The 24,676-nt window shown below is 39.0% G+C and overlaps 1 protein-coding gene across 10 annotated transcripts in view; it reads right to left on the bottom strand.

The window, feature by feature from the left end:
* Positions 1-24,676, bottom strand: part of nrxn3a (neurexin 3a) — a 189,213-nt gene that overhangs the window by 133,573 nt on the left and 30,964 nt on the right. For 5 of the 10 annotated variants that reach the window (XM_070841772.1, XM_070841779.1, XM_070841777.1 and 2 more), the window contains exons 3-4: positions 22,517-22,536; positions 5,855-5,885 (exon numbers count right to left, since the gene is read on the bottom strand). The exons of 3 other annotated variants lie outside the window; for them this stretch is intronic. In XM_070841772.1, coding sequence (XP_070697873.1) covers positions 5,855-5,885; positions 22,517-22,536 — 51 coding nt within the window. Of the gene's footprint in view, positions 1-5,854; positions 5,886-7,808; positions 7,819-22,516; positions 22,537-23,332; positions 23,366-24,676 lie in introns of all 10 variants that reach the window. 2 more of the 10 variants (XM_070841771.1, XM_070841776.1) reach the window with 2 other exon arrangements.

Here is a 24,676-nt window from a genome sequence, read left to right as displayed (position 1 = left end):
CATATTAAAAAATTACAATTAAAGATGCACATACATACAGTGCATGCACTTGGTGGAGGCGTGATCTGGCATCAGCTCAGGTGAGAGCATTTAGAAACCCCTGGGTGGACCATCTGTTGGCCTTATTCAAGAGAGATTGCAAGGGAATAATCCTGTCCATATTCATTGGAACACCCCCCCCCTCTCTCTCTCCGCTCTCTCTTTTTCTTTCTACCTCATTCCTTTATCTAATGTCAATGCTGTACAGACACAAAACAGGTTTGTTTGCAGAGCTTGAAGTTTCCATCTATTGGGCTATGATGCTAATAAAAAGACTGAGAGAAAGCAGCATCGAACATGCTGGGGAAACCGAAAAGGAGCAACAGAGTGAGGGAAGCATTATTGTGGGTAGTGTTGAATATGAATGTGATTACTCGATTCTCCCTTTCTCTCAGGGTAGGGACTGCAAATTAAAATTAGAACTGAGTGACACACTTGGGGGTGGGGGGTGGCAAGGGTAGTTGTGAGTAAAACAGCATGTACACCTTAGATTACACACCATGAGCATATCAAATTAAGCTGCTCACCCACACCATCAGAGAGGAGGGCACAAGCACAGTCAGAACATAGAGAGTGGACATGCTGCACTGGCAGAATTGCAGGGCTCTTTGGATGCCACAGATATAAACATGTTTAAGGATGCCACAGTCAATATACATGAATACACAGAGACTGTTTGCAGTGATATTAACTGGTGCACTTCCATCTTCATCACCTCAAAGACCATTTGTGTGTTTCCCAATAAGGAGCAATGGTTCAATGTGGATATACGCAGGAAGATCAGAAAGCAGTGCTCAGCTTTCAAGTGAGGAGACATCATGGAGTATAGGCATGCCCGGTACGAGTTCCAACGATCCATCAGGGCAGTCAAGAGGACATACACCCAGAGACTTGAGAGCTGCTACAGGGAAAACAACACAAGAAGCATGTGGCAGGGAATCAACCAATTACCAAGTACAGGAAGGATGAAAACAGAACAGTGATCAGAGACGCCTTTCTACCAGATAACCTTTACAGCTTCTACGCCAGGTTCGACCAACACAACAGAAACATCCCCTTAAAGGCCCCCTGCGACCCAGAGGAGACTGTACTCCAGGTGACACGCACACAGGTTTCTCAGAGCTCTGAGGCAGGTGAACCATCGCAAGGTTCTGGGACCATGTGGCACAGAGAGTCCTGGTATAGTCCTAAATGGTAAATGGTCTGTATTTTGGTCTGTAAATGGTCTGTAAACACCACCCAGCCAATGCCCTGTTCAAGTGGATGGACTCATTCCACAACCCATTCATACCCTGGACAATTCACCACCTCAGTGACCACTCCCTCCTCCCATTCCTCCATCCATCATGTTTGTTCTGTGACCAACATGTGCAATATGATCAATATGGTCATTTAAGTTCTGTTCACGAACCAACATGTGCAATATTCATTTTAATATTCTGTACTCTACACAATAATACCTAGTAATTACTAGTTTACTTTTACTATTATGGGGCGGCTGTGGCTCAGAGGTAGAAGTGTCCTTGGGCAAGACACAGTGTAGCTTTCTGTTCTGTTATATTCTACTGGACAGTCACAAAATGGCTTCCTTGTTAATCCATTTTTAGCTCTCTAGACTACAGATATACTTATACGGGGATGATGTTTGACTTGATTCGATTCCTGGACTGATGATTGTGTGGAATCTAATCTCACTGATCAACTAGGGTGAAGGCTTTCCATAAATAGTCACTATGTTATTGTATAATACTTGAAATCAATCAAACTGCATCTTATGCTATTGTAGCAGATGCTACTATTCACTTCACATCTTGGCATCTGCTGCTTCAATTGTGAACAATGCTTTTTACTTTCAGCTGTGACTTCAGAGTCAAACATTACTCTGGAAAATATAATGCATTTGTTAGGGATTATTTTCAGTGGCAAATGAATACATCTTTGGTGTATGAATGGTGTGCTGGGGTGTTGGTGTAGAACTATTTCCAGCAGTGAGGCAATATAAACCATGCCACTATTTTCTAACTAACACAAGTTTGTTACTGTGAAAACAAGGGGTCATCACACAGAGGCATGGAGTGTGTTGAAAATCACATTGTACTGTGAAGGTGGAGGCCTACAGCTCCGCCTTCACAGGACAAAGAACTGTGAAGGTGGAGGCCTGCAGGAATGTTCTAATATTGTCTTTTTTTGTCTTTTACACAGCGATGGTCGTTTGTTGTTTGCTCTAAACATGTCCAAAATGGCCTTCTGAGGTCAAACACATGGTTCTTTTCATTTATTAAAAAAATTGCACACTTATAAATACACAAAGGTACAGTATGGTACAATCATAAACTAATAAAGAGAGGAAAAAATTATTAATTATAAATGATTTTCCATTTAGGAGCCTAACAATTCTCTTTCTCTTCCTCTCTTTTCTGTCTGTCTCTCTTCAGATGAAAATTATTCCTTTTTGTCAGAGCAGCAGGTCAAGTCACCAAGCCCACAGAAGCAGCAGGCTACTGCCAGGCAGCTATCCTGTAGAAGCAATTTCACAGCCAGCTAATTTGAATTTGCCAGATCCTTTTTCATCGTCTGGCATTAGCAGTATTTCATTAATTCTCTCATGTTTTCAATTACAGGTTCATGACTGCAGCAGAGGTAGTCTAATATCAAACAGATACAACGAAAATAACAGGCTGAGACTTGTCAACAGTGGGTGATGATGCATTCCTCCGTATAGTTTGTCTTAAGGAATATTCTCTGTCTCTGATGAGCAGGCGTAAACATAGCTCAGATGAAATTTACACCAGCGAAAAGGTAAGTTGTAATTGTAAAAAATAAAAGTGCATTAGGCCAAATACAGCCTGGTATGGTATGGATCAGATTATTAGGGACAAAAGAGAAGGTTTTTTTTTATCAATGAACATTTAATTACTGTAATTGGGGAGTTTCGGTTCACGTTAATTAAACTTGAATTTGAACTTGAGGGTTAATTAAAATCACTACAAGACAAGTGTTTGGCTGCATTTACCTAAGTTTTAATATCCATATCTACATCATCTCCAACTCCACTTGCTCCACTTTTCTTTTTTTTTTTTTAATTTCATTGCGGAAAAGCAATTTTAGACAGAAATAAGGAACATGGACATAAGGACCAGTCCCACACATTAATACAAAGAGCTGAGGAACATGAAGCATAAAAACAAAAGTTAAAAGTTTAGTCTGCAACGGCAGCTTGCATTGAATAATGTTGATGTAGATCAAAACGGTAATGTGGTGAGCACTCTATATAAGCACACGGCAATACACACAGAGGCACGGACACACACCGAAGAAGTTATTACGCGCCCCAGTGAGTGCATTATGATCTCACACCTCCTACATGATGGCCTTTTGGTACTCATATGGCAAAAAAGAAAAGATGCTACAAAGGACGCAATGTAGAAGATAACTGCAGGCGCCAAATTAAGTTTGTGTTGTCAACGTAGACATTGGTGACACAAACACACGCACACAACACACACACAAATTATGAAATTAATACAACCTGAGAATATGAACTCTAGAATAAAATAAAATATCATGCGAATCATGAAAAATATCATGCGAATCATGAAAGTGTCTCAAAAAGGCAGAAGTGATTAGAGTATTGTGATACTAAGTAAACACTGTAAAAACTGTTTCATGAGGTCAGGGTGGATGCTTGTATATATCAGGTAGGTTCTACATAAAGCACTACTGTATATGATCATCTGTGGTAAACACTGTGCATCTCTATTGTGGATAACTGTGAATCAACTTAAGGAGTCATCCAGCTATCAGCATCTGGACTGAAAGTAAACTGAGAGGGAATAAAACATAAAAAGAGTAAATTCTCAGCACCTTCTGCGCTGAGGAGACTGTAATCTGAGGCAGGGCTGGTAGGTGGAGGATGGCTGGAGGAGACAGAAGCACAAGAGATATGGCTGAATGGAGGGAGTAAGTAAGGATGGTGATGGGGGGGCGGAGAAAGATAACCATCAGTAATTTCAGCGAGCTGGCAAATTTCCATTTGTTTGGTAGCTTGACCAATGATGCGTTGAGATGTCTGCACTGAACGGAGGGGGGGATGGAGCCAGTGAGGCATTGGCTCTGAGGAAGAAAAGGAAGCAGCGCTGCAATTTTGGTACCGTCAAAAGAGCCAAAGGTGAGCTGTTCAGACAATGGCTTCTTCACACACACACACACATTCACACAAATAAAGATCGATAAACTGAGTTTGTGATTGGTGTCCATTGATATTGGATGTCAATGGTTCTGGAGTCTCTGGGAGGGCCCCTGTCCTGCTCCATGGTCTCCAACACTGCCTCCATCATTTCACTCAGTAGACGTAATCCAGAATGAAAAATGCATAGAAATGATCAGCAAAGGGTAATGATTCACAAAATGGATTAACATTGTGATAGAATGATCTGTACAGTATCACTCCGTGTCCTTCACTAAGACCAGAACATGGACCCCCGTGGTGGTGAGTTTTATGAGGCTAGTAGGTGGAATTTCAAACATTAGTCAGTTTAGTGTTTAATTATTTTACTAACAACTAGTTTTAACAGTTGTGAATGAGGTTCAGAGGTTGGATGAGTGGACAAAATGATACGGTCACAGAGAAGATCAGTGACATAAAGGTTCCATTCGTCTAAATCAGCAGCCTCATTGACTTGGAATGCACTGTGCAAAATAGTTTTGTATACAAATGACTCATTTGTATTATGAAACACTAATAAAATCTGTACAATTAATGTGCAAACAATTTAAGGAGCAAGGAATTTCTAGTGGCAAGCACAAATGCAGCACAGCAGCTCTCTGACAGAACTAAAGGTTCCACCTCTGACCGGCTCAGCCCGAAATATTTTGAGCCAAAAATATGAAAAAATGGCACCCAAATTTAAAAATACTTAGCATTGTTTACTTGTCCTCAATTCATAATTGCCATTAAGACTGCACATCTGCAGATATAATGCAGATATTTATTTATACATAAAGTTAGCATGTTTGTTCAGGTATTTATGGTCATACACAAATATAGCCATAAATACCTATTCAAACATCCCAGCACACTATCATTCGAATCATTTATTGAGCATTATATCACTATCATATAAACTTACAAATTGTAAGAGCTACTTTACAAATTAGTAAAAGATGTTGTGCTTTTACATACATACCTTTGTTAACAATGATCACATTCTGGTGTCCTGTATTGCTTCATAATTCATATCCTATGTTCCGTATCCACTTTTAAATTAATTACATTCTATTTCTTCCTGCACTAGATATACTGTTACATTTCACTGCATATGTGACAGATAAATCTTTGAATTTTTAATCAAATGAGATGAGTGTAAACTACGACACAGGCCTTAGCCACACTCAGTGTGTGTGTGTGTGTGTGTGTGTGGATTTGTGAGTTGACGGACATGCACATGATTCACATGAGGCATCCATGTGGACGTGTACATTCACATGTGTACATCTTCCCACAGATGCCAAAGTGAACGATTGCCCCATCCACTCTTGCAGACACAGACAGACAAGTGCACACGCATACACAAGCTTACACACACACACGCACAAACACACACACCACCCAGCCCCCCCCACCCACACACCCACACACACACACACCCCCATAATTCTCTGAAGCATGACAGCAAGGTTGGCTTCATCCCTGGGGGCTTTTCATTTACTGCCGAACATAATGCCACATCCCCAAACCCCCGATTCCCACCCCAAATGCACACACACACACCTCCTTATTGGCTATTATCTGGGCTGTCGGAGCCTCTGTTGATACCTAATGAAGGGCCACGGTTGCCATTTCTCAGCTGACGGTCACCATGGTTACAGGAGAACAGAGGACAAGGAGAGGGGAGAGGAAGGAATGAGTGTATTTGAAAGAGAACAAAGTTAATAGGAAAGAATAAGAGATGATAAGAAACAGTTCAATGCAAAATCAGATTTGATGTATTTGTTTTTACTGCTTCTTAAAGAAAAGAGACAAACTGTTTTCCTCCATCAATTCAATTCAATTCAATTCAATTCAATTTTATTTGTATAGCCCAATATCACAACAGAGTGTCTCATAGTGCTTTACAAATTCAACAACATTGTTAATGCAGAGGACTACGAAGCAGATATAAAATCCATGGCCTAAGGTTCTAAAGACATGCGTTTGACAAGTAGTCATGAAAAAGACATTTTTAGCAATTGATAAGGAAAATAGTTCATTCTAATGGATGACTGATTTATTACAAATTCCTCTCGTAATTTCTTTTTGATTTGTAATCAGGCACGTCTGATGGACAGTTTGTCCTTTACCTCAAATACATAATTGCATTTTGAAAGAGGCAGATGACCTAAGGGTGAGATTAATCACAACAATAAACTAATTTCAGAAGGACAGTTGTAAAGTGGTGGGCGATGATTCCAAACACCATCCAAACGCAGGAGTGCACATCTCCAAAAATGAGATGTGGCAGGGCTAATACTGCACGCCCACTGCGGCCTAATGAGAGGATGCTCAGGTCAGGATGATGAGATGCTTGTCAGCATCCACAGAAAACTGTCCCCTCTTCTGAACAGCGATAGGCTCTGTCAGTGTGTGTGTGTTTGTGTGTGCATGTATTCAGTCTGTCAGAGTTTTGCGGTTCTCGATTAATGCGGCAGGCCGTCAAATAAATCGGTCTGCAAAGTAATATTATTAAGATTCTTCAGAATTAACATAAGAATGCAAATGATTAAGAATGTAAAAATAACACGGATTAACAAACCTGCCTTAGTGGATCATATTTAATCATCTCATCAGTGCACAGAGCAACACCCCCATGGCAACAAAGCCCCAAGTGTGTTTTTTTTAACAAATTGCTGTTTCTGGTCTGAACACCTGCTTTAGCTGTTGCTTTGGCCTCCGTTATGCTGCATGGAAAATTCATTGATTTATATTGATTATTTATGCTTGTTTTATTTTCTGATACATTCTGAGCATGTAAACTCTCTCTTATTAAAGAGTTTGGTCTAGACCTGCTCTTTATGATACAGCCTACATGGGAATCATTCCCATCTCTCTCATCCATTCCATATCACATGAACAGCCAACAAAATGTTACCGGTGCATTTGGAAAATCTTTAATTTCTTAATTTTGAAACATTTGTTAAAAAGCATTTTCATGTTGTGTCAGTTCAGCCGTCTTCACTTTTATTCATTTGAATTTTCACTTACTTTTGTAGAGTTTCTTTCTGATCCTCTAGGTCACACCGTCTTTAGCTCTTTGATCAGATGTGTTTCTGTGTTTATTGATTTGACTACGCTCTTAAAGACAATAATTATAAAGCTAATGTTTTAACACTGAGGAATACAGTAACCTTAAGAACTGAGACCAGTTTGTTTTGGTGTGTTGAAATTGAGACACCAACAGAAGGTGTGATTTCCTTGACTTTTCACTAAGGGTGAGGATGAGACAGTGACCCTGGGAGCTGCAACTTAAGAAAAACACCTTTATCATTTTGCCAACACATGTCCAGCATTTAGAAAAAATACAGAAAATACAGAAATGTGCAGCACATTCAGACAACGCAACCAAATACTGAAACCTGCTGCAAGTACAGAAAACGATGATGGAAGTATTTCCAGAGAATACTATGCTGAATACAGATTGGACGTGCTTTTTGTTGCCATGGTTTGTGACACATAAATGTTGCATTAATGCACAGTCTCCATATCTGATCTATTGTGTTGAATTACTGCACACCTTTTGATCTCTGTACAGAAATATAGTTCACCCTGTTAACCTTTGCACAGTCTCTGGTCAATATTTACACATTCCTGCCTAAACTGCAAAGCTTTTTTAATTTTCAAAATCATTTTTCTTTAACAATATAATGTACATATGTTTTATAGTGTTTTTTTCATATTCTGTATATTAAATATATCTATTTTATCTATTCTTTATGTTTCTTGACTTTTATATTTAGTTTTATATTTACATTTAGTTTCTTCACTTTCTTGACTCGTAGTATTTATTGTTCTATTTTTCTCTGTTGTATGTACCAACATACCAAGGCAGAGTCCTTGTATTGTGTACTTTCTTGTAATTGGCAATAAATCTGTTGTCGAATCCTGCTACGGCTCTGCCCCAGCCTGGGAACAGTACTTTACAATCAAACTACGTATTTACAAGTAAAAAAAATCTCCTTCTCCTTGAAAATTTGATCATGTCTGATGTCTGATCAATTTAAGTGCCAAAGCTGAAGTTATCGTTCCAAAGCTTGGCCCACTGTAACCTTTATGCTACAGGCTGTCAGCATTGGTGAACTGGATAGTCAACGTTAATATTTGACATTAATATTAACTCTCTTCAGAAACCTTTAAAATGACTGATAGAAATACAGTTTTCACTCTGCAAGGTCCTTGCGAGGTGTGGCAGCAGTCAGTCTGTGCATAAGATTGCAGAAATCAGAATTCCACAACAAAAACAGATGATACACTGACTTCAACAACTTCATGAGTCACAAATCATTGCACCAACAAGCATGTTCAAGGTGTGTCCTCAGAAAACACTTTGGTTAATGTTTTCTAGCTGGACACATGTTGTTAAACTGCAGGAGATGTTTGCTTGTGTTTTGTCTATTCGCATGTATTTTTCTCATTACACAAAATGTGACTCTCAGAGGCACCACATCATTGAACTTTTTGCAAAAAAACTCCACTCCCCTCCAAAGATTTGCCTTTTTACAACCTTGCCTTTTTACATGTTTATCTACACACGTAGACCTTTTGTGCCCGTGTGAAGCTGACAGAGATGGGGGGGAAGAGTAAGTGATTTTGGTTTGTGGCAGGGAACCCCATCAGTCCCACACACACACACACAAGCACACACGCACACGCACACGCACACACACACACACACACGACAGGCTTTCCTGAGGCTAAGTGGCGTTAACCTCTTTCTCTCATGGGGCCCAGACAAAAGCCCCCGAGGAGTGCTAATAGTAACCTTTCTATCTGCCCCTCCCCCTTCCTCACCAAATACCAGCTCCTGCCTTCGTGTCTGGGCTCTACAGTACAGCATCATATGGGCACATTTTTACACGACATTCCCCCAAAACACAAAATGATACCAAACATTTTAGTGAAACAAGCATTCATTCTGAATATCTAAAAATAACCTACTTGGAGATTAGTTTTGTGAAAACAGATTTTCTCCACCAATTACTGGATCAAGGTCTAGATTCAAGTAATTTCTCGGACGATTAAATTAATTACATTTTTTTTTTTTTTTTACAAAATATAACTTTTTGGTCTGTTATTTTTGCTTCAAGCATAATGTTGGATGTTTGGTCTGTTTGCTTAAAGGAAGACTTTTGCAAAGGTTTAAAATAATAATAAGATAATTCCAAATTCCAACTTCAATTTACCTAACTTACATGGTGTACAATTACATGATTTTATTATTCCCATGGCTGATGTTTAATCATCGTCATCGTCATCATCATCCCATAAAAGACCTCATAAAACATGTCAGTGACTTTCAGAATGATTCATAGAAAAATATACACAAAAATATTTCTGTGTGTGTCTGTAGATGATGCTGATGGTACTATATAGGTGCTACTGCATGTAAAAAAAAATACTGGATGCTATATGAAGCCTATGGTGTGTGTGTGTGTTTATGGAGAAGGGTTCTGATCAGCTGAAGGTGGGGGTGGTATTGAAGTGGGAGTCATTGGTGCGTAACCACACACATGTTCCTCCTTGATTGGTTTAGTTTTCACCTACACTAACCCTGCATCATTTTTCCAACTATTCCCTGTTTTCTTCTTGAAACAATGCTTTCATTCCACTCTTTTGCTATCTGGACTTCACCCCCTCTGAAGAGGACATTTTGCAGAAATTGGTGGAAAAGCAAGAGATGGTGGAATGAAAAGAGCTGGTAACCAAGAAAACCTTTTCACCACTTTTATTTCATTAAAGGGCAGTTAAAAGTCAGTTGAAGTTTTGTTTTGTTTTTTTAATTCAAGAAAGAAATAAAGGCAAAAAAGGCAAATATACACTCAAATTGTAGGTGACATATTAACTAAGTTTTTGCACTTTAAATGGATTATAAATACAACACAACTGCTTTCAACTGACAGGGAAACATACTTTGTTGATATAGGGATGTATTACTGCATCTAATAATGCAAAGGGGCAGGAGAGGGGAGGAGTGAGAGAGTTGGGGGAGGTGAGGATGCAGGATCTGGAGGGAAAGAGATAAGAGCTTCCTCTCTTTCAGAGTTGTCATGTAAGTGGCGTGTCACAGTGAGCGACTGGCCAGCAGAGATAGAGCCAGGGTCCACCGCGGTAATCTGCTCCGCAAACGCACACATCCACAAAAACATACCTTATCAGTGATCAAATTTACTCAGCCGAGGTGTTCATCAAAACCTGTACGCTCTGTAACTCTCAACTATCAATCCAACGAGCACCATTTTAGAAAATTAGCTCTGTATCTGACACACAATAAATGGATGTATGGAAATGACTGCAGGGAAATGGCATGTGTTCTGCTTAATGCGTAAATATATATGCTGCACTTTCCTTCCTCAACAGACACAGTGACTTCATCAGTCACACACACAGTCTAAAACTGATGCTGTCAAAACTGCTATTCAAGGCATCAGCCTGTTCATCTGGATCCATTTGGGATGAAGGGTCTTGCTCAACTTCCACATGTCAACGGGAGACAAAAGGGAACAAACCACTAAATGAATGGACAAGCTGCTCTTCCTCCAGAGCGACAGCCAGTGTGAGGAGAACACAGGGGACTTTCGCTGCTTCATCATAATGGCTGCTTCCCAGCACCTCATGGTATCAATGCGAACTTCTAGATCCTTTTCATCTCTGTAGGCATTTGACCGACCATAGAACGATAGAATTAATGGTGCAGGACCTAAATATAATGATGTCAGCAAATTTACTTGCTTCAGGGGGTAAAAATTGTGTGGAGGTATTGAAATGTTCAAACTATTAGACACATACAGATTCGTCTGTAAAATGTCCATATCTACCATTCATCAGGTCAGTGAGGAGCTGCTCTGGATGATGACTTACCCTTAACATGTTGTGACATGTCATGCAAACAACAGTGATACTAAAGCTGACAAATGAATGACTCTCATGACTCGTCCAGTCAGTCACTTCACTGACTAAACTGTTCATGACTGACTGTCATGAACATTACACTGTTTAGCTGTTACTGATTCCTTGCTTGCCATGCTTTGCCTGCATGTTTAGTTTGTTTTGTTTATAAAATTCAATGATGGATTTTGATAAACTGATCAATGTAGATTTACAGATAATTAGTACAACTGCTGAGCAACTCAGATGTAGATTTAATGTGTTAAAGGCCAATAAATAGTATGAAAAATTAAATATAACAATGGAATTCAACGCATGCTTTGCCTGGCTGTCAACCCACTGCCGTGTGTTTAAGTTGTGTGTGTGTGTGTGTGTGTGTGTGTGTGTGTAAAATAGGATAGTCAATCTACAACTCACATCAACCACATGGAGGGAAAAGCAGACGTCTTTTTCCCAAATACAAACAGTGAAGAAGCGATTGTGGAGTGGAGCACATAATAAACGCACAATGAAGTCAGACTGGGATCAATGGACGTCTTTAAATAACACCAGCAATGCCCCTTTATATGTGAACACCCCCCAAACACAAAACACACATGTACACTCACACACACATGGCTCATAACTGCATCAGCCTAGGATGGAGGGTATGGGGGTGGGGCGGGGGGTCTCAGTGGGGGTGGTGGTAGGGTGACTGACAGATTACAGATTGCCCTCTGCAATTGGGCTCAACCCAATCTATCCTACAACACACACACACACTAACACTCTCACACACACAGACATCACCTACTCTACACCTACAACTGTGTACACATGCAGACAATGGAAGCACGAGCTCACCTGACAAAAGCCAACATGAGTAACCCCAGAGCACACACACATCCATGCACGAATGCACACACACACACACACACACACACACACACACACACACACACACACACACACACACACACACACACACACACACTACAGTACAGTACAGCATCATAACATGCAAATAATAATGTCTGGACAGTGTTGGTTCCTGTCAGTATCCCTGACTGAGGGCCTCAGCACTAGATTGGCCACTGATACAAGAGGGCCCACTGGGGACAGAATACTGTGACAACAATGAAGTGGGGTATAATATAGCTGCCATATAAAATGAAAAGTCCAGAAAAAACATCAAACTGAGAGGTTGGGTTTGATTGCATCTTTGTAATAAAACAATTGTTAAAGATACTAATTGAATACTGTTTCAAAACAAATACATAGAAATAAGGGTAGTTAAATGTATAGCCTAAAAAAGAATCAGAACAAAATAAAGAATAAAAGCTAAATGGAACAAACAAAATGACATAGCAAGAAAACTTCTGTCTATCTTTGGCTTTTTGATATACAATGTAACCGTGATTCCGGCGCATGTTGTAAAAAATCTCTATCACTGTGGAACTGTGTGCAGATACATGAGCCTCATTTTTAGTAGCACAGTTAGTCATAAATGCCTGTAAAAACACAGTTAAACATCTGTTTATTATCATCAGATCTGTTAGCACAGGAATGTAGCTGCAGCAGGGAGGGGACCCTCGATACATGCATCCGCACAACAATTTACATGCATGCATGTATTAATGTTTAGAATAAAAAAACTGAGATGTGGTATATTTCCTGCAATTAAATCTTAAACTTTTATGGAAATGATATAACAAAACAATATGATCCATATTAAATGTCCACTTGACATCTCAAAGTTTCACATGAGAATTTACAATGATGATTTCAGAAAAGGAAGATCATTTCAAAGAACAGTCTCCTCCAATTTAGATTCCTCCTTTATGAATGATGTGTGAATGGGTGAACGAGGCTTTGAGTAGCTGAAATGACTAGAAAGGCGCTTTACAATTTACCATATAAACATTTTCTTTCAAAAGAAATGTGAAGAGAACAGATATGCTAGAAAAACAGAAAGGCAGACACTAGAGTCAACATTTGTCTAAGTCTATTCAATCAAATGAAAACTGAATATTATATTATCTGAAAGTAATTGTAGATGCTAATCCTCCTCTGAGTAGCCATTTTGATATGTTCACAAAAACCTTTTCTTTTTCATCTGAGAAACTTTGCCATCCAATAGACTATTTTTAACTCAGACTTTTTTTTTCTTCTTTTTTTACTTGTATTATTATTATTATCATTATTAAGGTATTTCAACCAAACTCAACTGCCGATGACTCGGCTGAATATGTATGGTTCTGTGTGGTGTTTTATTCAGTATGCTTTTATGTAATTATGTTATTTCATTGTGTCTGTCCTCAGAATCAGCAGCTGTTGGTGCTCTCTCTGTGCAGAGTGATTGATTTAATCTCCTTTCCTTCACAGGTCCATAGTGGCTTAGTTGCTGCTCTGTGCACACAGATAACACAGAGGGATTTATTTTTGTGAACCCAGCAGCACGGTCAGATTATAGTCAAATGTGCCCTGCCCAGAGTCAAGCACAAAAAAATGTGTCAAATACATTATCATGCATTATAGGTGTGTAAGTTAGAAGATGTGGCAAAATGGTTAATTATATTCACTGCTCTCATCCCAGGTGAACACAGGACTCCATCCATCGTTGCACACCTCTTTTGCCTAAAAAGTCTGAAATAATACTACTGGCTCTGAGGGAGGCCTGAACCCTGGGGGTTTCTTGTGTCTTTTGCCATTAGCCTATTCAATCACAATCTGTTTACCCACTGCAAGCATGAAAAGAATGTGTCATGGTGTGTCTCCCAAAACTGCAGCCCAGAAGAATAGAAATAGACAAAGGTGAAGTAATAAAATAATGAAATAAACAAAGTAATATTAAAATGACTGAAATTTTAAAATCTATTTACAGAATGGAATAGTATTAGTTCTGACATTGGATAGTACTACAATTATTCCATATTAAATATGCTCAGCCGCATTTTCTTGGAAATATAAGGTTAAACGAGTACCTTCATATTTTTTGATAAACACATTTTCTTAACAGAGAGCATTCAGATAGTGGCAAACTGGCAGCACTTGAAATGGAGAGCCCAAAACACGAGCCAAAAATGTCCACAACATGATGCATTTGTGTTGCACCTGTTGCACACAAAGAACAAACAAAAAAAAACACTTTGCTCCTCAGAATCAAAGGAGAAATAAATGAAAACGGACGGACTGCTAAAATTAAGATAAAGATATAAGATTAAGGATAAGCTCTTGTGATTAAATGTTGGGTGATGTGGTTATAGTTAAAAAAGCAAAACAGGAAATAACGAATATAAAGCAGGTACAGCTTCTGTGCTCCTGAGCTGTGATACTAGAATGAAACCATCATAGCAACAATAGAAAGACATAAAAGAATCTCTGTAATAACTGACAAACTAAGCATCATATACACTGACAGAACAAAGAGTATCTCTTGCTAGAATTGGTAAAATGCATTTTAAACACATTTTCACTGTCAGCCATGCACAATGACTTGGCTTGTATGGGTAGAACAGCCTGCATACAGGCATACAAGAACTGGGGGCTGGGGGTGTCCAAAAAACTTGCTTGTTGTTCCATGTGTTTTATATATGGTATTTAGTACAATAACTTATTATAGCTTACCCCCATATTCCTACCAAAATGCCAAAAGCCTCACATGTCCCTGAGCGGTTAAAACACAGTGACGCTGATACATGTGTCTAGAAATGTTAATATAACATTTGAAATGTTGATTCAATCCATCTGTGGTTTGCAGAAATGCATCAGTTTCCACACAGTTCCAATGTCAATGCAGAGGAATGTAGTGATTTATGGTGATGATCAAAGGTATGATGGAGAAGGTTCATTTATGTGTCGTTCTACAACACAGGGTTGCACAACAAAATGGAAGTTGTAGTCCCATCTGCTACACAAGAAAATGATTGGTTATTGGTTTTAATTATGGTGGAATGCAGCGGGATGAATTAAGGAGTCTTCCAGTCTGCAGGACAAAACTGTTCTTTAGTCTGGTGCAGTGGCGTGCGGTGAGGTTTGTGGCTGGGGAGGCACTGACTTTCAAAGTCAGATTTACAAACATATATTCTAATAAAATAGCATAAATTCACAATTCAGTCGAAGAATTTTAAATTTATAGCGGCTCAGAGGAAGCATATTTGCGGTTTTTTACCCTCTTTTTTATGAATAAGAAATGCACAAATAAATTCAGAGAATTTCCAGATTTGTAGAGCTCAAGTGGAGCAGGTGTGTTTGCTAATCTGAACTGTCTTGGGACCATTTGTCAGTCCAGGATGAAAATGCAGAGTGTAATACTCAAGTTTATCAGTTTCATGTGGCAGACTGCATTGAATGCTCAGCTAAAATCAAGGTGAAGACAGCTTGTTGGCAGTAGAGATGGCTTCCTCTGTGGATCTGTTGCTCTTAATGCTGAAACTGAAGAGGGTTCAGTCTGGTTGGGACTACTGCTGGTAATACTGCAGACATTTTTGGGTACAGGGACGATGGTGGCTATCTTGAAGGTGGTAGAAACGTTCTCCTGTGACGATGATATGTTATAAATGGCAGTGCTCAACTACATGTTGTCAGTACACAGTAAGACATGTTATCATGCCCAGCAACTTTAGTCATATTCACTCTCATTAGGATACTTCTTACATGGCTGGCCCCGGCGTTAAGCCCATCTGGCAATGCGGCCTCACACATGATGGTGGTTCTGTTGTAGTGTCAGATGATCCACTCTATTCTAAATTGCCTGCCACATATTTTTGGTGTTGTTGGTGTGGAGTCTCTCCAGTCTCTGCTGATGTCTCAACTTTGTCTCCTTGATGATAGCTTTTAGCGGCACTGTCACCTGACCAAAAGGCAACTGCTCTAGATAGGGCTCTAACCTCTCCCTTCATCAAGACATCTCCTTTTTGTGGAATGATTCTATTGTCCTTGTGATGACCACATCATCAACACATCTGCTGATGTATGTCATGGATGGTATTCCTCAAGATTGATGTGGTTCTCTTGGGTGGTGGCATATCTGAAAATGTTTTGAAATTATTTTCCAAACAGTCCTGTGGAGCTGCTGTCATTTCAAAGAAGGCTTGGACTGTAAATGCAGCCAAACAATTTAATTTGCTAAAAAAAAAAACAAATGGAAACAATGGATACAATTATTTTTACATAACTCTACAACATAGTAAAATGTGGGGAAAAAGTGAAGTTTGAATACTTTCTGGATGCACTCTAATTGTGTTTGAGTTACTTAACAGAACCTCCAGTGGGTGAATATCATGCTGCATCATGACCTTATTTATTTAATACATGACAACTTTCTTAGAAGATGTTTCTACTCTATGAACTCTACTTTGTCTGACTGATGATTTGAAGTGACATCTCTGTTTATGCTCAATCCAGGATATTGTCTGATTTTTTTTCAGCGCTTTACAACCCTCAGAGCGGGTGGTGTCCTTACAATGCCAACAGGATAAGGGTGTGTGTGTGTGTGTGTGTGTGTGTGTGTGTGCTTTTGGAAAGGATCCCAGACTTGGCCAGTTCCACTTTTCATGTTCACGCTGTATTACCTCACCAACCATGGCACACATCCACAGAAGAGCAACGCTAGAGGGTAAAAGGCCAAAACAGCACAGCTTTCTACCTTCCACACACATACAAACCAAACAGCACTCTTAAATCTCACACAAGTAGACAACCTGAGTCAACAGTCGACTGACCTGGCACACAACAGGCCAGCAGGGTGTGAGTGTGTGATTTAACAACAATTAGAAAATTCAATGAAGGATCTTTTCTAATGGTCTGTGACCATAGTCTGACAAAATCTAAACAATTACAACTAAGTTAGTTTTTACTGTTGTTGAGATGCCCAATTTGAATGAGTAGAAAAAAGGTTCTCTGTGCATCTTCCAACAAAATGCAGCTGAAAAATGTGCTTTTCACTTTGTACTACATGTTTAGAATATTATTTACTGCTTTACATTGCCATTGAACAGCTGTTTCTGATGAAACTGAAGCCCTTCTCTTTGCTAGCATCAAGGCTAACAACCATTGACAAAATCGGTAATTTTACCATGCAGAACATGGGATTTACTAGTCTACACAAGCAACCTAGCCTTGATTAGCTAGCTTGCTTGTGTTATTTTGTTACCTTTGTATTTCAAATGATTAGGTTGAATCCTAACTAACACATCAGTTCATTCTTTGAAGCAATGGTGGCACAGTGTTCTCGTATGTAAAATAGCTGTTTTTGTCCATGGAATGAGGTGGCTTTGAAGCAAGCGAAGAGAAAGAGAGAAAAGCTTCAGTTCCCCGTTGGAAATGTTTGACAGAAATGTAAAGCAGTGAAAATATTCTAACTATAGTGTACAGTTAAACTGATTTTTAAGTGGGCATGTTTTAGGTGGTTAAAATATGATTACCTGCTGGCTCGATGCTTAGCGTCTGTGCCAGTAACTCCTGGCAGTAATACACTAACTACCTCATACAACCCAAATTCAACAATTCCAAACTATTGCTTTAAGTTTAACACAAGCACATAAGTTAAGGTTGGGGAAAGATTGTGACAATGATTATTTGGGTGTAAAACCAATGAAAAGAAAATGCATCAACACTACTGTCAGTGGTTGATGCAACAAAAGCATTACAGATTTTAACCAAATGGATAATCATTTATTTATTACAGAATCACTGCTGGTAGTTCAATTTTGCCCTTAACCTGGACTAATTAGTATTATCAAAAAATAACATTGTGCCTCTAACATCTATCTATGAACTATGCAAACTTTGTGCATCCATATGATTCATTCACATTGAAGCCATGTCCATGCTCACATACAGCTCCACACCTCTGTCAGGAAAAAGAACAATTCTATAAGAAGCCAGCAAACATAGTGTAACCAGAAACGAAGAGCCTATCAATCACTTCTCCCTCCGCAAATGAGTGGTGTTACTGTACTCAGGAGAAGACGGAAATCTCAGACCCCAAGGAAAGCTTTTCACTCAAATGGGAAGAAGATACTGCCAATGATGAAGAGGAGGAAATGTAAGGGCATTAATTGAGCCATTTCACTCCCCAAAAGGGAGGCAGAAATATGCAGCATGGTTTCAAAACTTTAACTTTCATAATAAAGAATCTGAGTAGATTGGATATTTGAAAACCCAGTAGCTCCCCACAGAGGCTGCTAAATTGATTACATTTATGACACAAAAGTATTGAATGAAGCAATCATATTGAACACAGTAGCAGGTTCAAAATATTTGTTCTGAACATGTATCTGCTGTTGTGAGAAGAGAGGCCACTAAGTCATTCAAATCAAAATAGTTTTATTCATTATTGGGGGAATTTTCAATCAGATTATGATTATATACAATGTCTTTTAGGACAAGATGACATTTTCCCTGGCCTTCGTGTAGCGCTGTATCGCTATCATTTCAACTAAAAACAGCTGCCTGCTGTTTCTGGGAATAACATTGATGAGAATGAAAACTGCATACTGTAAAGCCAGAATAATGAACCAAAAGATGCTAAGATGCTCTGTAGAGCCAAATAGAACTGCAGAGTTGCTAGTAATCAGGTTCATCACAATGCTTGACATTTTTCATTTTACACATACTCACTTGATCCATAACCCAGTGATCCATTCTTCACTTGAAATGTAGGAAAGAAAATGGTTTGCGAACACTTTAACTGCTGAGTGTTACAAGTAAAAACTATAAAAGGTTTTGAGAAAAGTCTTGTCAATATACAGTTTTATATAGTATAGCTAAATGTACGAGACGTTTCCTCTAAGACAAACGCCAGAGAGTTACTGATCACCCTCTGATTCCACACTGACCTCTTAGAAAATAATCCTTCATCGATTTTGAGGCATCCAAGCCAGTGTGTGTCACTGTAATAAGCATTCTGCATGTGACATAATATACTTCTCTTATCTGGGCCGCAAGCTTTGAGGCCCTGGTGCACAGCCCTGAGGTATGCCACAGACAAGCAATCTTATTTCCAATAACTGTACAAAGCCCAAATATTTTCCACTCATCTTCCTCTCAGGGAATTTGCATCTTGCAACTTAAAGGCCAAAGGGAATATTTAGTAGGTTGAATTATACCGACAGGGAATTACATGGGGCAGGGTAATCTAGGAGTGAGATCAATCAGTGATAGGCGCTCACCTCCTACGTATGTTCAGCCAGGCTGATGTGGTGTGTATATCCGCTTAGCTTTCTTCCATCTGATAGCACAAACGTTTTAATTTGCACAGCCTTAATGCTGAAAGATAGGAGGTCACCTTCAACACAGACACACTGCTTCTCTGGTTTTTCTCTTCATTTCACAATTTCTAAAGAGATAATTCCTCTCTGGCTTGAATGCTCTTGATAACAGCCAGTCAGACTATAAGAATATCAAAGAGCATGGCAATACAACAACATTTTTCTCTTCAAGAAGGCCAGTAGCTCTCTGTCATAACTTTATGATTGCAGCAGTTATAGCTGAGTAAAAGTCATCATTGATCAAAAAGTCATCATTGGAAGTAAGCCATGTGGAACAATATGAAAGCTGAAAAAGGGGAAGGCACGGTCTGACTGTCAAGTGTTGAACAAAGAAGAAAACTAATGCAATTATTTCTACTATTTTGATGCGCTCGCAGTGAATGAGGTAGCTTTCACTGTCGTCTGACCACACCTTCACTGAAAATGAGCTATAGCTAAAAGACTTATATTTTCCCTTTTCACTTAGTGACAACTCTAGACATTTTTCATCTACCAATAAAACCACAATCTCCTGGATAACATATCTATAGATCTCTATCCATACAGGTATAGTAGCCATGTTCAAAAAGTCTGTTATGAACTGTTGGTAGGACATTTAGTACTACTGAGGTCCAATACAACACTCATCAATCTGAGGAGTGTTACATAATGCCACACTTAGCTGACAAGCTTACTGGCAAATACAAAATATATGCAGAGCAAATATGTGGACCAAAGTTTTCCTTGGTGGGACTGTTACAGCAACAACACATGCAGCACATGCCATATCCTGCACGGATGATACATGCAGATGGTGGGAATAAATGTAGAAGGTTCAAGAAAAAATGGTGGTTTTGGTTAAAAAAGTCAAAATATTCCATTTTGTGCTTCAAGTCATGCTGACTTTCTCTACATCAAAACTGTCTCTTCAGGGCACATGCTTAAGTAGAAGGGAAAAGCTCCATAAAGAAATTGCAAATCAGTAGGAGGTCTTTCAGGCCTGTGAATGCCAACTATAGCCTCTGGGAATATGCCAAAATTTGGCAAAGCATGTTTATTATTGCATATTTCAGTCCAAACAAAAGTTTTTACCGACTGACCAAGTGACCTTGTCATTCCTGGAGCCAAAAACTCAAAGTATCACCTAATACACTATTCTAAATACAGCAGGAGCTTTTAGCAATAGACAGCAGATCTCAGACATTCAGTCCCTAATGTTTAACCCAAAAGCTGCATACATGCCTCTTACAAATAAAGATGCTTTTTATCCCACCAATGCATAGCAAACTTGTAAAATGCAAAGAAAAGACAGACAGACAAGCAGCATTGGCTTCAATTGTTGTCCAATGGGCTTTTCATTTCCCTATGGTTTGTCTCTTATCACGGCGCAGTCCTCACTGACTGAAGGCCATTAAAAGCACATTAAAACATATTTTTAATTAAAAAAAAATACATTACCTGTGTGTCTCTGTATAGCCAAACAAGCAGAGCTGTCTACAAACACTACAGATAATATACACTCACACAGTTAAACAAATGCTCTGGATATTTTAAACAAGGCAGGTCCTTTGTTGGTGTCTCTTCTTGATGTACTCCACCCCTGCGTGTGATTTGGGTTCAAGAGAAATTTGAAATGTCAGACCTGCAGCCAAAGAGGAACACAAGCCTTATCAGCATCAGCATGAAAGCCAAACCAGAGTCTGTATGGAGCAGGAAGTGGAGCAGTCATGCCTACCAGTAATGACTGCCATCAACCTGTAGCATGTAGCGCCAACCATTCTGAGCCTGTGTTTGAGTTTTTACTATGCTATCCCGAAGGACGAGCAACACTTGTCTGCTCCTGTTAAAATGTCTTTAAATCTCTCATTAATTAATCTGAAGATCATTGGTTTGTGTATCATCTGTTGATTCAATTATTATATTCAGTCCAGAAAACATATCAATGAGTCAGAATTTAGTTTTTTGTAGAAATCTAAAAAGAAAATTATCTTTTCGTCTCAAAACTCAAATACAAAATCCAAAAGTCTAATTTCTGTTTTCATGTTTTGTGAATCTTTAATTGCTTTCACCATGTGTATGTGCAAAAGGTTTTGACCACTGCACACTGCAGAGTGAAAAGGGGAAAACTATCACTCAATTTAATGCATTACTGTTGATGATATTAAATCCAATGTTTCATTCAGTCATTATTATAAGGGTTAGGTATTATGAGCTATAAGATTCAAAGAGTTTCGAGCAGACACGTTCGCCACGGAGGGCGCCATTTTTCAAAAGGAAGCTTCATTGTCAAAACAAAAAAGCGCATTATACACCATCACTTATTTTGGAGGAGGATAGATGGTTTTTCCTTCCATGTAGCCTGTATGATTCCTTGTAGGAAGCTGTGTCAATCTGCAAATAGAGGATGGAGGAGGGCAGACTCGGGACATCAGACTCAGGAATGGTATAAAGTATCTGGTCATTTTACAAAATGAAACACCCTTTGCAGACTCCCAAAGATTTGTGGAGCCCTACACAATAGCTGATCTGCTTTATATTTCAGGGTATAGGGCCTAACAGATGTTGTATTGCCTCTTTCTGCCCTTATGTCTTGTAAAACATAGTAAATCCTGCGTTACCCTTTAAAATTGTCATTTTCAATCAAGGTTAAGTATAAAATGCCCCAAAAAATTAACCTGCAAGTTGCCCTGGCAACATACATTGAGTTGCGACTGTATCAGAGATTTCTTTTAAAATAGAAAATTCTCTTGACATACATTTTTTTTTAAGCCAAGTCATGCTCTCCAACTACAACTTGTACATACGCTTTTGACACAGACAAACATATAACACAACATGAAAAATGGTATGACTCAAGCACTTGAGGGTTTCAAGCAACATGAGCTCAGATGTCAAGATTTACTTACGGCACCATTGCCACAGCACACAACACTATTTTCAGTAAATCCAAGAGACACATCACCAAGTTTTATCTACATGTACAAATCTTTGTTGAAATCTTGTCTGAAGCATTATAATATTCGTGTGTGGGTCACTATGAGCCTGTGCAGCCTACAGGACACGTTGCGTTTACACCACTGTCAGATGTGCATCCATTCTCTCTTTCTACGTAACAAAGCCCTTCAACATCTCGATGCACCAATATAATGGCCACCCTATTAAAAATGTCTCTGCATGTCATTTTCTTATAATAATGATAATAATGTTATCTTCTTTCCATTTCTCTTGTGTTCTGCTATTAGTTTACTATATCATATAATGAAGATGGAAATTAGATGTCCACACTGATATGCAAACTTTTTCACTGCTGGAATAAACTTTTCTTGTGGATTCTTCTTCGTTGAAAGATGTGGGTTGTTGATCTTGTTCATCAGCGTGGTGAGATTAGCGACTGTCTTTGTTTTGGTTGTTTTTTTTCTGTTCCCTCTCACTCCTTCCTCATCATAAATTTTGGCTTGAATTGCAATCTTGATTAACTTTATTCATATTTGAAATATTTGCTATAGTGCTAGACATTAAGACTCTTGTAATTTGGGGGCTTTTGCCATATTTATGAATGTATTTTTTGGTGTTAATCTAACGTAGGCGTATGTGTAAAGGCTAAAGTGCATGCCCCCAGCAACAAACATAATTAACTGGTTACTCGACTTCAATACACAGTGGGGCTATCTCCAAGTTCATTAAAATACATATTATTGTTGAATTGTCAAGAAAGGTGTGCAGTGTATGATTTCAGTTTGTGGCTTTCAGCCTAGCAGCAAAAAGGAACGCCTAGTCTTCTAGCAGTGTCAGTAGGCTATATATGGGGCTACATTATCCAATCAATTACAACTTAAGGAACTTACAGTAAATAATCATATAGCAAAATACAAATGAAAATAGGTAAATGTAAATTAAAAAGTAGTTATTAAAACAACTTTATAACACTGAACATCTGAAATGGACATAGGGAGCCAAGCTTCATGTAATAGCCTAGAGGCAATCAATTGTATGCCTTTACAAGAGAAAAAGATAAAACAGGTGTACAAAATAATTAACAGGGTATTAGGGTAGAGGGAAAGATGAAGGAATAAAAGGAGAGAGATATTAAGTGAAAGAAAGTAAATACATAAGAGAGGGAGAGACAGAGAGACAGAGGCCAAGAGCTGGAGTCCAAAGTGGGAAAGATGAATGATGGAGTCTAAATGAAATGTCATTCCCAGTAATGGGAAAAAGCCCTTGCCAGATAGCAGGTCACTTAAATTGCAAAACATATACTTAAGCAGTGTTGCCTGAAGCAGTGTGCTTGACAAATTGTTAACATTAACTTTCCAAAATCAAAATGAATGGAGGGTGGACAGAAGAGGAAGAAGAGGAAATAAAAATGCATTGCTTTTGCCTGCAACCTGTGCAGGGTGGCTGTTGCAGGATCTGTGCAAGATCTGCATGAGATGCAATGGCAAAAAGAACGCTTATGGGTGAGCCAGACAGACAGACAGACACACACACACACACACACACACACACACACAGGCAATCAAGGAAGCATAAATGCAAACAGACACCTTTGCAAATATGTCTCTCTCTCTCTTTCTTCCATATATCTCGTATTATATGTCATCTATTGTGACATGTGAAGCTGCAGCAAGCATTAAAACATGCGCCAAATTGAGTCTGGCAGCTGTACATTGTTTCTCAGAGCTCAGCTTTGTTCTTTTTAATGACTATCTCAATAGTTTGTTGACTGCAACAGTCACGTCTGCCATGAGCTAGAACATACAGCCTTTAAACCAGCATTGTGTGTGTATTTCAAAGTGAAATACACACACTGCCCCTGGCAGAAATCAATAGGAGGAGGATAAAATGCACTTCCATTTAATTAAGATAACAAGCACATTCTCGCTCATAATCTCTCTCTTTCCTTCTGCATCTCCATCTCTCTACCCGTGTCATTCCCCTCTAGGGGGGTGAGAAATGTGGTCGGTTGGAATCTGGATTTAATCGTTTCCCAGATCAACGGCATGTTTTTCTTCCCCTGAAGCGTGTTCTCACTCCCCCACCCCCACAACCGCCACTTTGAAATGTCGTCAAGGGAGTGTTCTGCAGCCGAAATACGTTTGCTCTGGGCCAATGGGGATATTGGGGTTGACATCTTCAAATGAACGGGTTGCAATTCATCATATGGGTCTGTGTAACAATGCAGCAGTTCTTTGCATTTTGTAGTAAATTGTTAAAACCAGTTATAAAAAATAATAAATACTATTTTCAGAATTACATCTTTAGTGTGTTC

Source organism: Pempheris klunzingeri, chromosome 13 (assembly GCF_042242105.1).
Source record: "Pempheris klunzingeri isolate RE-2024b chromosome 13, fPemKlu1.hap1, whole genome shotgun sequence".
Taxonomy (NCBI): Eukaryota; Metazoa; Chordata; class Actinopteri; order Acropomatiformes; family Pempheridae; genus Pempheris; species Pempheris klunzingeri.
The sequence above is the reverse complement of the archived record's forward strand: the minus strand, read 5'-3'. Positions and strand labels throughout refer to the sequence as shown.